General features: G+C 36.3%; 4 protein-coding genes across 4 annotated transcripts in view; 3 read left to right on the plus strand and 1 right to left on the minus strand.

Annotated features, from left to right (window-relative positions):
* The window catches only part of LOC110111494 (premnaspirodiene oxygenase), a 7,099-nt gene extending 1,502 nt beyond the window's left edge, over window positions 1–5,597 (plus strand). The window contains exon 2 of the mRNA XM_020843401.2: window positions 4,818–5,597. Within this exon, the coding sequence (XP_020699060.1) occupies window positions 4,818–5,426 (609 nt within the window). The 3' untranslated portion in view covers window positions 5,427–5,597. The remainder of the gene's footprint in view (window positions 1–4,817) is intronic.
* A 3,329-nt stretch (window positions 5,598–8,926) lies between these two features.
* LOC110111476 (premnaspirodiene oxygenase) lies at window positions 8,927–10,667 on the minus strand. Its single transcript, XM_020843378.2, has 2 exons — window positions 9,745–10,667; window positions 8,927–9,658 (listed from the first exon to the last, which is right to left on the minus strand). The coding sequence occupies exons 1-2, from the start codon at window positions 10,624–10,626 to the stop codon at window positions 9,050–9,052; spliced, it is 1,491 nt and encodes a 496-aa protein (XP_020699037.1). The 5' UTR covers window positions 10,627–10,667; the 3' UTR covers window positions 8,927–9,049.
* A 711-nt stretch (window positions 10,668–11,378) lies between these two features.
* Window positions 11,379–12,290, plus strand: LOC114579665. The gene has a single exon (XM_028695010.1). It carries the CDS (start codon window positions 11,379–11,381, stop codon window positions 12,288–12,290), a length of 912 nt encoding a protein of 303 aa, XP_028550843.1.
* A 426-nt stretch (window positions 12,291–12,716) lies between these two features.
* Window positions 12,717–12,793, plus strand: part of LOC114579666 (nuclear-interacting partner of ALK-like) — a 5,521-nt gene continuing 5,444 nt past the window's right edge. Inside the window, exon 1 of the mRNA XM_028695011.1 lies at window positions 12,717–12,773. Within this exon, the coding sequence (XP_028550844.1) occupies window positions 12,717–12,773 (57 nt within the window). The remainder of the gene's footprint in view (window positions 12,774–12,793) is intronic.

Here is a 12,793-nt window from a genome sequence, read left to right on the forward strand (position 1 = left end):
TTAACCGTGGATTTGTGCTAACAATGGGAGTTGGAGGGTGTGTTGTTGATGGTAGTCTAGTGATGCACCGATGATTATTGTAAAGTGGTTAAAAGCTAACACAGTGGTTGAGTGACAAAGGGCTAACTATGACTGTCAACCGAAGGACTGATGATGACAGTGGTTGAGTTGCATTGTAATGAAGGCAATAAACATTCATGCTGATGGGGACTGATAGTGAATATCACAACGGAGAGGGTCAGGTGATGTGCTGATGGTAGCAATCTAGCAATACACTAATGAAGCCAAATGAGTATAGGCCTAATGTTTATGGGGCTCCGATCTTTTCTTGAAGGAGGTGTTGCGAGAGATGCTTCAAAGTGTTATGTAGAAGAGATTGAAAAAGTCCACTAATAATGTTTTAGCTATTCAGGGTTATTTTCTAGAGTGCTGCTTGATGACCTCAACCTATATGGAAGAGATCAAGAGAAATTTACTAGGGACGTTTAACTAATCTGAGATTGCTTGTCGAAGTGTTGCTCGATGACATTAACTTAAGTGAAAAAGGTCGAATCGAATTTCCCTAGGATTTCTTATATCTTGATTGGGTAAGGGAAAATGCTACATGAATCTCGAATCGAATGAAAAGATTAATATATCTTTAGACCGTTACTATCTTTTTGAGGTTGCAGCAAAGGTTACCCCCTAGTCAGGAGTTGTTCTCACAGACGACGACAAATTATCATGTGCTGAAATATTCACAATAGTAGAGAGATATAAAGTTTTGCATTCTAGCTTTATATGAATCAACCTATATGGAAGAGATCAAGAGAAATTTACTATGGACATTTAACTAATCCGAGATTGCTTGTCGAAGCGTTGCTCGATGACATTAACTTAAGTGAAAGAGGTCGAATCAAATTTCCCTATGATTTCTTATATCTTGATTGGGTAAGGGAAAATGCTACATGAATCTCGAATCGAATGAAAAGATTAATATATCTTTAGACCGTTACTATCTTTTTGAGGTTGCAGCAAAGGTTACCCCCTAGTCAGGAGTTGTTCTCACAGACGACGACAAATTATCATGTGCTGAAATATTCACGGTAGTAAAGAGATATAAAGTTTAGTATTCTAGCTTTGAATATCCAACACACAAATAGACAAAAGAGAGGGGTACAACATTAATAAGAAGCACCTAATTTTTTAGGTAGAAACCCACGAAAAGAGGAAAAACTTTGGGGCCTTGCCCAATTTTAATGAGTCCACTAGTTTTTGTTGTTAATTATAATTATTATCCTTCCATGGGGGAAATTGTTGGCTCAAAGTATTAAATATACATCATATAAAGCACTTTACATGGTTGGTGCTAGAAGAATCTAATGATATGAGAGTTATTCTTAAGAGAGTGTTGGTATGTTCACTTAGTTGGTAAGACTATATTTCACTACAAGAAATTCATGTATTACAAGCGCCAAACTTTTGCAACTTGCCAACTTTTGCAACTTTCCAACTACGATCCTATAGTCGCCGATAATACTGGCTATTACCGGTGGTCCTATATCCGCCAATAATACCGGCGGTCCTATAGCCGCCAATAATACCGGCGGTTAGACTGCCGGTAAAAACCTTTGGTGTTTAATAAACCGACGCCGGAATTAGCAGCGGTATAATAATCGCGGGCTATGCCGCCAATTTAATTTTATACCGGCACCTTTACCGATGACCAAAGCCGCCGATTTTAAGTAAATTTGTTCCAACGGTATAAACCGCCAGAAAACCGCTGGAAAACGCCCTAAATTTACCCATCCCGAACCTTCCTCCTCACTTCTTCGCATTTCTCTCGTTGCTGCAGACGCTCGCCCCCTCTCCTCTGGCCCTCATGACCTCGCCGCCAAGTACTGCGCAGTAATTTGGGCAACAGAGGTCAGAGGGATCGTAGTTGGCAAGTTGCAAAAGCTTGAAGAACCATAGTTAGGCGATGGTGGTTGGAGGAATCATTGTTAGCAAGTTATTGTGGTAGCATGGGAAGTAGTGGACATGCGATAGAGGTTAGAAGGATCGTAATCAGACGATGGTGGTCGGAGGAATTGTAGATGACAACCTATGGAGGTGAAAAGAATCCTAGTAACGCGACAATGGTCTTAGGGACATTAGTCAATATGTGATGGTAGTCGGTAAAATTGTAGTCGGGTGACAATGGTTAGAGGGACCATAGTTGGTGGGTGATGGTGGTTGGATGGATCACAGTCAGGTGATGATAATTTAAGGGATAGTAGTCAGCAGACGATTGAGGTCAAAATAATCGAGTAGGGCCATGGCGGTGTCGCACTCCATGATCTATATTGAAAGAATTACATTTCTTCCATTTTAATCATTTAACTAAATCTTACTAATTATCTGTATCAATTTTCCTTCTATTGTTGATTACATTTCAATTCATTACATCATCAGCCACAATATCAATAAAAGTCAACAATATTAATGTCATTAATAATATTAATATCATGATCAATAATGTTAAATAGTATTAATATTAGTAAACAATATTAGTATTAGTCATTATTTTAGTATAATGTTAATAGTAGTGACAATATCAATATTCATATATTTAATGAATCAGTCGTCCCAATTTCTTATAACTCTCAATTAATGTACTCCTCATAACTCTCCTTGAATCACGTGAATTAGTCACCCTAACTTCTTATAACTCTCAATCAATCTCCAGCTCCTTATGACTATCAATATGCAATCACGCGGATCAGTAGAATATCACATAGAGTTATCATATCATGTATATGTTATTATTCAGTATTTCATTTAAAATGGGAGTTGATCATATCAAATCGTTCAGATTGATCAAATATATAACATATCCAAGTTTGCATGATAAAAGCTTATGAAATCATGAGATAATACAAATTTTATAGATTTATGAGAAATAAATTCTGTAAAAATTAAAATAATTAAAAGTAGAAGTAAGAGATTAGTCACTTATAATGAATAGAATAAAATTTATAATATGAATGACTGACAAATATGATCCAAAGACCTTTTTATCTTCTGTCTCTTCTTCCCCTCTTTCAATTTCTTCTAGCCAAGCAACCAAATGAGAGAGTCGGCAGGGTGAGGCAGGTATATTTTTAAAAATACTATTCATGGTCTAGTGCTACAGCGCTCACCAGATCAGCGTCAAAGCACTTTACTTCAAAAATTTATATTTTTCAAATAAAGCTATTTCACATATTTTAGTTATTATAGTTTAACCAACTATTGTAGTAAAAGTTTATCTAAATTTTGGATGTCGTGTTGGGTCTCACCAATTTGGATAGCTAATATGTTTAAAGAAAAAAAAAACATTTAAGTGTCTTTTTTATAGTAATGGGTGCATTTTTATGTAGGTTAATCTGAACCATCAAAATCCTTTTAATTAGTGGCCTTAGGCCTGTCTTGGTGGCGAGAAATCGTACTGAAAGTTTTTGGTTTCTCAATGGCCTCATTCAAGGTGGTGGATTGTAGGGCTTCATGACGGACTAAGTGATAATATTCTAGACTTATAAGTGGTTCACGATGCAAATTTCATGTCAAAGCTAATTAAAAAAATATTAATATAACAAAAAAGATCTGCAATCATATTCACTTGATGGATTATCGGTATCCTGGCAAATCATAAAGATCCTTCATGGTAGTTTATCATGATGATCTAGCTCGTACAAGATTTATGTGAGCTTTGATATCTTCTTAGAGCATCCATTAATGCTTAGTTTGGTTGGTGGGCGAGTACGGTTGGAAACCCCCAACCCGTATTCGATTCCCCTCGAGCGGCAAAGTCTCTTAAGTGGGGTCCTAATAAGTGCGGGCGAGGAGGTTATGTATGAGTGGGTGCCTCTTCAAGGTCAACCGAGGGATTAGTTACGCCGTCATACTCTTCACAAGCTGAGGTGTCAGCGGGTAGATACTCCCTTTCCAAAAAAAAAAAACTCCTTAGAGCTCCTATTTATATCAATAAATGCATGCTTGGTGACAGAAAAAAGAGAAGATGAGAGACTACTCTAGGATAGGAAAATAACATAGAATAAAAACTCCTAAATGCATGAAATGTCAAATACAAATAATTTATGAAAGTTAGCATTTGTTAACTTTGTCAATTAAAAATTGGATTTTGTTGTAGCATTAATCTCAAAATAAATTTTGCAATTCTGAAGTATATCTTGATAAAAATTACATTAAAATAGCGGTAATCTTAAAGCTTTTGCAAAAAAAACTTGCCAAGCTTTTCATCGATATCCAATATATAGTACAACTCTTTTTATTTTTTTTTTTGTGGAAAACAAGTTACGATGTAATCGAATGATTAGATATTCAATAGGTATTGTTCATACATTGCAGGTAATTGTAAGCAATAAAAGAGATCAATAGAAGAATATATGCAAAAAAATGGTCAAGCATTTGATTGACTTTCTTGCACATTTCTCTTTTTTTGTATGGTTCCATTATCAACACCTATGTTCATGCATTTACCTCATTCACTATTCACCACTAATTAGTATCTACATTTATTGTCTCATGTTATGTAGTGCATACAAACTAAAGTTCATTTGAAGGATTTACATTCTCAAAATTAGGAGCTAATTGATTTTAGTCAATTTATTAGTGAGGGTGAAATCAAATTAAAGGAATCAAAATTTGGCCAAATTCGCTAATCAAATCCATTTTTTAGCTCAAAATTTTGAATTTTGATTGAGGGCCTTCTACTTTGTATTTCTATATCAACATATTTTTCAGTATCTAATATAGTACAAATCTCATCACTATAATATTCTTTAATAATTTGGCAGGATTTATTTTTAGCTGGAACTGACACCTCATCTGCTACTTTGGATTGGGTCATGTCTGAGCTTATTAAGCACCCTAAAATCATGCAAAAGGTTCAATTAGAAGTGAGAAATGCTTTCAAAGAGAAGGAAAATATGGAGAAGGGAGAAGTCAACAAACTTCCCTATTTGAATAATGTTATTAAAGAAACCCTAAGGCTACACCCAGTGGGCCCTCTTTTAGTTCCTAGACTTTGCCGAGAGACAATTGAATTAGAAGGCTACACTATAACAGCAGGAAGTCGGATTGTGATCAATGCATGGGCTATCATGAGGGAGCCAACATATTGGGTTGATTCAGAGATCTTCCGACCTGAGAGATTCGAAGAGGTTGAATTTGATTTTAAAGGAACTAAATTTGATTATATTCCCTTTGGTGGAGGAAGGAGAGTTTGTCCAGGCATAACATTTGCAATAACTGGCATAGAGTATTGGCTTTCTCAGTTGCTCTTTCACTTTGATTGGAAGCTGCCTGGGGGAAAGAGGCCTGAGGAATTGGATATGAAAGAAATATTTGGCTTAACAGTATCGAGAAAAAATGATTTGCTCCTACTTGCTACTCCACATAAATAATCCTCCATTGCCTACATATAAGCTGTCTTGTTTTTCTAATTAAGCCTTCAAATATTTTATGCAAAATTTATGTATATGTTATTTGAATAATATTTGTGTGCTGATATTATGCCCAATGAATGATTGTTGCTTTGTGACATGTTAGTGTACTACTTGCAATAGAAAAATATTTCAAAAAAAAAAATATATATATATATGGTACTATAATTTACGTGTTTTAGAAAGCTTGCTATAGTTAACATGTTCAAACTAAGATTTTGTTTGGGACGGCCTTTTTATTGCTTCTTAAAATAGAGTTTTAATTAAAAAAATTAAAACTTTGTTTTAAGAAGCAATAAAAAAGTCGTCCCAAATGAAGTCTAAGTTGACTATTTTCGATCCACTCTTTAATTTTTTAAATAGGAAATCCTTCACCAGAAATGCTATTCAATTTTCATTTCAACAAAACGTGTATATATAAAGTAAAAAAAAAAACATGATGATATAGTTAAGTGAGAGGACTCAAGACCCAATAAATGGCTAAAGAGATTTATTTCTTCTGATTTTGTTTTTAAGGCCACGTGTTTTATGATTTATTATTCACCATTCCAAGAAAAAAATATTATAGCTACGACTTATGCTATCTATCTCATGCCCGTGATATTGATATATGCATCATCGATGTCACTACAATAGGACTTTTCCAGTGATTTTAAATAGCTTTAGGAAGCAGTTTTTTCATTACAAAGTAGCTTGAGCTGGTAGAAAATTGTTGCAAAATTATTGTGAATGTCGTCCTTTAAAAAGCCATTTAGCAACGTTTTTATAACTACATAGAAAATAAAATTACATCACATTGACATGTAGCAGTAAAATAGCTACAATTTGCTACATTTAAAAGGAAAAAAAAATCAAGTGATCCTCTCATGATTATATGGCACAAAAGAGTTTTAAAACAACGATCATTTTACATAATGATTGATATATGATTTTAAAAAAAATATTGAACATGCACGAATCTCGAGGTAAGATCAAATTGGAAACTTCTAAAATTAAATCTGGGACCATACGTAACTCTGATTTCTACAAACGTATAGTCGAACTAAATGTTTCGAAAAGACGAAACGAACGACACCAAATTCGACTCAAATCCGAGCCCAAATGGGTCTAAATCGAAGACTAAAAACGGCCTTGGAAGGTTCAAATCATAAATTGGATGACTAAACGATTTTTAAGCGTGACTTGCTTATAGTCGAATCAAGCGGTTCTACAAGACAAATCCAACGAGCCGAAAATTGCTTAATTATGATATCATTAAGACATTCAAATGTCTAATAAACAATCCACAAACAACACATCAATATGAGCTGTCTATTCAAACCACTCCCAATATACCTCTGATCTCCCTCATATTTACTGGTCATGCTACTCCCAAAAAAATTATAAATAGGCCCCTCATTCTTCATTAGGGGGATCGAAGAAAGGAAGATAAGGAAGAGAGAGAAATTAGAGTTCTCTTGCCACCAAACTCCTCCTCGACCATCGTCGGACCACCGATCATCTCCGGACTATCATCGGGCTTCCACCCTGCCACCAGTTGACACCAGATTTCTGCCCGGCCACCGACTACTGCCTGACTTCAACATGCCCACCAACTAACGTCGAATTTATATCCGTCCAGCGACCATCGTTGGATTTTCATCCGATTCATGCTTGTCGCTAGATTTCAACCTGCTGGTCAACTATTGTAGTATGATCACCCTCAAGCTTGAGGAAGCATCAATTATTTGTAATTTATTCAAATACTATTGGATCAATCTCGACTGGGCGTTGCCCCATGGTTTTCCCTTTCAAGGTTTCCATGTAAAATAATTATGGTGTTTTACTCTTTTTTTGTGTGAGCTGGATACTCATGCAGTACTAAACGACATAGTTTTTTCCTACTTTACATCGCAAATAATCTAGCCCATAATAATTATACTGTAGAGACATAGCATTTTAATTCCATTTCAAAATTAAAATCTAGAGGAAGATTTAGAAAAAAAAAATTTAACTGAGTATTTATTGCCATAAATCATTTGAAAGCAATAGTAAAGTAAAATCAAGTTATATATACCCAAAACTCTTAAAATGAAAATTTCTTTGGGGGTGAAAAATCTTGTATTAAAAACAACAATTAAAATCAAAATTTTACTCAGTTATAAGGAATACAAATTGCATTTTGGAATCTTTCCGGATAACATGTACTTGTTGACCTCATTTTTGATGAAGTCGAACTTCCTCTATGGTTCTCCTAGAACCTAGGGCTGTACACCTTAGTGTAGATCGAAGCACCTCTAGGATTCCTCTTATGAGGACGCCCAATGATACGGTGTCGACTTAGGTTTGACAACATCAATTTGATTCAAATCGAATAAGTTTACACCAAATTAAATTCATTCAACTCAACGACGAGCTAATAAACACCGATATTTTATGAATTATACTAAATCAGACTATGTTCGAACCATAATTCAACTCGATGTTGGTTCAATTTGATTTGACTCGTGTTCGATTTGATTTCGACGATCTCGATCGGCCTTAATTAACTCACTTTGAATTAGTTAAAATTAAATAAACACTTATTAAACCAAATCGAACCTAATCCGACGTTGGCAGCATTAATTGACGATGGTCATCTCGTTTCGATTTAATTTGAATCAAATTAGTGTTAATTAAAACAAATTGGCTTCGTTTAAATCCAATCCATTTAAATTAAAATTAAATTTAACAAATAATTGAACCTGATCAAATTCACACTCAATTTTAAAAATTAAAATAATTTCAGCTGGCTTCTATTTATTTAATCGAGTGGGTTTTAATTTTTAAATTAAAATAAAATCAATGTGATCCAAATTATGTTAAATCGGATATATATTTTCTGTTAAACAACGGTGCCCAAATTTCAGTCTTCCTTCCTTTTCTTCAAACAAAAGAAAGATATCTTTAACTATTTTTATGATTACCACTAGTCACAGTCTAAGGTCTAGCTGTTCTGATTTGGACGTCGCTGGGAAATTTACAAGTCCGTTTACTTTGAAATCATTCACAAGTCCGTTTACTTTGAAGAAGTCCTAATCGTTCACTTTCAAATTTACTAGTCCGTTAGTCAATTCCACAAAATGGTATTGTTTGTAAATAATCTATTTCATAGGCGCTATTTTGATCAATCTGTAACTGTTATTATAAATTTCATCAGCATATTTTGCTGGAGAAATTTATTTAATGTATGTAAATCCTTTTGCCAAGTTTTTGTCTTTCTGAAGTCGCTTTCATTTCTAAGTTATCCAATAAATTTAGGGTTAATTTGGGATGGTTTTCATCAAACTTATGCATTGGCACATATCAGTCTCAAAATAGGTGCAAAATTTTTCCATGAGATCAAAAATGCAAAGTTCTAAGAAAGACAAGCTTGAAATTCACTCATATAGATCATATGTGTACTTCACTTATAACAAAGAACTCATGTACATAAAGTGGAATACCTAAAAGATCTTAGAAAGACCTATAATTATAGTCAAAAGTAAACGGCATAGCATCCAAATAAAAAAAAAAAAAAACTAGTTGATTAGAACAAGAAGAAGAGGAAAACAGAAACTAGTAAATTATTTATGCGGAGATGCAACTAGCAATAATGGATTTTTCTTAGTCAAGGCCAAGCCAATTGATTCCTCCATGTCCAATTCCTCCAGCCTTTTGCCTCCTGGGAGCTCCCAGTCAAAATGATAAAGAAGTTTCGCAAGCACAATCTCAATGCTAGCCACACCAAAATTCACCCCAGGACAAATCCTTCGCCCTCCACCGAACGGCATATATTGAAAACGAGATGCATTAAAATCTTGCTCATCAGTTTCAACCCTCTCCGGTTTAAAGGCCTCTGCATCTTTCCAATATTTTGGATCTCTCATTATAGCCCAAGCGTTGATCAAAAGCCTGCTTCCAGCTGGTATTGTATACCCACCAAGCTCTACTGTTTCAGAGCAATATCTAGGCACCAGGATTGGAGCTGGTGGTCTTACTCTAAGACTTTCTTTGATCACCATTGTTAAATAGGGAAGATTGGTTATATCATTTTCATGTAACTTAGTTTTTCCTTTAAAGGCCTCCCTCACCTCCGACTGAGCCTTACGCATTATCTCAGGATGTCTAACGAGCTCAGCCATCGCCCACTCCATAATAGCCGATGTGGTTTCTGTTCCTCCCAAAATCAAGTCCTGCCATACATGCAACAAATAATAAATAAGCAAAAGAGCAAGATTTGGATAATTATTTCATAGATTGAAGAAGAAATGCTACTTACAACTATAACGCCCTTGAGGTTATCTAGTGTAACCGATTCATCCAGCTCTCCAGTTTTCTTCAATCTCAGAAGAACATCAACGAGATCCTCATCCAGATAATCGATGCTGTTATTAATACTCTTTTTCTGATGTTCCTCAAATACCTCATCTAAGGTTGAATCCAGAACTTTATGAACTTTTTCTAAGTGACGCCTCATACCAGTAATTTCACCCAAAAAGCTGAACGAAGGAAATAAATCCGCCAAGTCAAATCCCGACATATATTTGAACGTGTCTTTAACTGCTGAAAAGATTTTGTGCTGTTGAGCGCACTCCATACCAAAAGAAGCGCGCGAAATAGTCGTGTTTGCGACGGATAAAAGCATCTCTGTCATGTTCACCGGGACTCCATCAGCCATTCTAATCTTCTCAATGAGATTGTTACCTTCTTCATCCATGATGGATCTGAAATGCTTAACGCGCTTCGAGCTGAACAATTCAATCGTGCATATTTTACGTAGCTGCGCCCACAGTTTGCCGTAAGGAGCAAAGACAATGTCGCCGGAGTTGTAGAGAATGATCTTGCTTCCCATGAACTGAGGCCGAGAAGCAAAGCTCAAGTCGTGAGTTTTCATGGATTCCGCTGCGAGTTCTGGTGATGTGATGACCATGAGATCCACCTCGCCGAGTTTGAGGTGGAACAGAGGGCCGTAAGTCTTTGCGAGTCGCCTGAGCCTGTGGTGAACATGCTCGCCAATAAGGTGGTGCATGCTTCCAAATATGGGGATTTTCCATGGCCCTGGAGGGAGATTGTAACAAGTAGTTTTTCTCTGGAAATACAGCTTTTTCATTAGGAGTATTAAGAGGATGGAGGTGATGACAGGAACCAGGATGGTTTCCATGTTTTTGTTAATGGAAATATTGGATGAAGTGATTTATTTGAGGCCTGCTGGAGATGGCTATTTATATAATAGCGCCGTGACTAATAGTTTTCAAATCTTTGAATGGTAGATGGTTGGATAGGCGCATGCGGCATGGCGCCGTGCTTGGCTTGCCGATAATCCATTCTTCGCATTAAATAGGCACATGTAATATTTTTTTCTTGTGTTGATGTTGTTGACTATTAGGTATTAATTTGGGGTAAGTGTGGTTTAATTTCGGGCTATCTGAAATCAGATCGGTTAGCATAGGCGTCAAAATTTGTGAATCCGACCTGAATTGATCAAAGGAACCCATCTGACATGGTCACGGCTAATTTCACCCATTTATTATATATATTATATTTTTTTTCTTAATTAGTAGGACCCATTTAATCAACTTAATATGAACTCAAATGATGAATAAGTCAATATTTTGGATTTTTAGATAAACCTAAATCCAGCTTGAAAATTATTTGAGTTCAAGATAGCTTGAAAACAAGGTATAGTACCAAAAAGCAGATTGTTACAATCTTAGTTTGTTTAACAAATATTTTGATTACTCATTCGCTCTCTGAGAAAACCCTAGGGTTTTCTTGGGTGGCGGCATGGCTTTTCCCCGCCGGCGGTGGGCATTTTTCTCGGTCGGTTTGCTCAGAAAAGTTTTCCCTACTCTGTTCTCTTGTTCTCTTAGGTGTTAGCTTCGGTTTTTCGTCTTTTTTTCCGGCTGTTTCGTAATGCCTCCGTCTATTTTGAGAGACCCTGGGTTTTTTGGGGGGGTTTCTCATTCTAAGTCCTTTCTCCAAGCTCTTGCTGGTTCTACTTCTTCCTTTCCTGATTTGAAACGGTCTACTTTCCGTGGACTTCCTGCTTTGTTGGTTTCTGATGATGAAATTAGGGCTTTAGCGGAACCATTTAGATTTTCTTTAGTTGGTTTCTTTCCGGGTAAACGTCCTCCTCTTGATGCTATAAGAAAATTTTTTTTTAACCTAAAGTTGAATGGAGATGTTTCAGTTACTGTCCTGGATTCTACCCATGTTTTGATTAAATTGGAAAATGATTTGGACTACTGCAGAATTTTTTGTCATCGTTCTTATTTGGTTTTCAATTGTTATATGAAAATTACGAAATGGACGCCAACTTTGGATATCGGTGTTGAGTCGCCGATCATACCGATATGGATCTCTTTTCCTCATCTCCGACCGCATTTTTTTGCTCCGAGGATTCTTTTTGGACTGGGGGAATTATTTGGTAAACCTCTGAAAATCGACGAAGCTACGTCGGTTGGCTCTCGTCCCTCGATTGCCCGTGTTTTAGTAGAAATCGATATTACAAAAAATTATCCTAAACAAGTTTGGCTAGGATCTGATTTATTAGGGTATGCTCAAGAGGTGGTTTTTGATGATTTTCCTCATTTTTGTGGTGTTTGTAAAAAATTGGGGCATATTTCTGGTAACAATCAGCAATACATTGAAGTATCACCGCTTTTTACAGGAATCTCAACTACAGTGTATACCCTTCCTCAACAATCCACGGACAGGCCACAAACTTCCAACCACCACTCATGTTCCACGCACCAGCAAGATGTCAATCCCCCAGAACAAGCACCTTACCTAGCGATCTACTATCCACTTAACGACCGCCAATAGAATTCCAACATCATGGAGAAGGTAAACTATAGATAATCATACCAATTCATTATTATATCTTTATTAACGTTCACGCACTCACGACAAGCAATTGCCGCCAACGACTCTAATATCCCGGCCCTGCCTAAACACCATCCCATCCAACACGGGAACGAAAGGTAAGGCACAGGAGAATATATAAGCGATTAGATTCTGCAACCAGCTCTTTAAGGCACAACCGTTACCGCCCGAAATTCAAATCCCCAGAACATCCAAATTCTCTCGTGACAAGCTCCAATATCGTAGCAGAAACCCATCCAGGAATCAACAGAAAGCAAATTCTTTCCCGACGAAATAACTTCATCAACATTAACCACATTCAGCAATTTACAGCCCTTAATCATGTCAAATTTTATACTACTACGTGCGAAATAGAGACCATCTTACATGAGCAATAATTTCCACAGGGCGTTCCGGCAACCAGAATGGAAAAAACCGGAACACGTATCCGAACTACACTTACC

Source organism: Dendrobium catenatum, unplaced genomic scaffold (assembly GCF_001605985.2).
Source record: "Dendrobium catenatum unplaced genomic scaffold, ASM160598v2 fragScaff_scaffold_621, whole genome shotgun sequence".
In the NCBI taxonomy this organism is placed as follows: domain Eukaryota; kingdom Viridiplantae; phylum Streptophyta; class Magnoliopsida; order Asparagales; family Orchidaceae; genus Dendrobium; species Dendrobium catenatum.

What these genes read in the sequence shown, in the direction of transcription:
- LOC110111476 (XM_020843378.2), bottom strand. Translation starts at nt 10,626, where the DNA reads ATGGAAACCATCCTGGTTCCTGTCATCACCTCCATCCTCTTAATACTC. An exon ending in ACCTCAAGGGCGTTATAGTT is followed by an intron (nt 9,659 to 9,744) that starts GTAAGTAGCATT and finishes CATGTATGGCAG; the next exon opens with GACTTGATTTTGGGAGGAAC.
- LOC114579665 (XM_028695010.1), top strand. Translation starts at nt 11,379, where the DNA reads ATGCCTCCGTCTATTTTGAGAGACCCTGGGTTTTTTGGGGGGGTTTCT.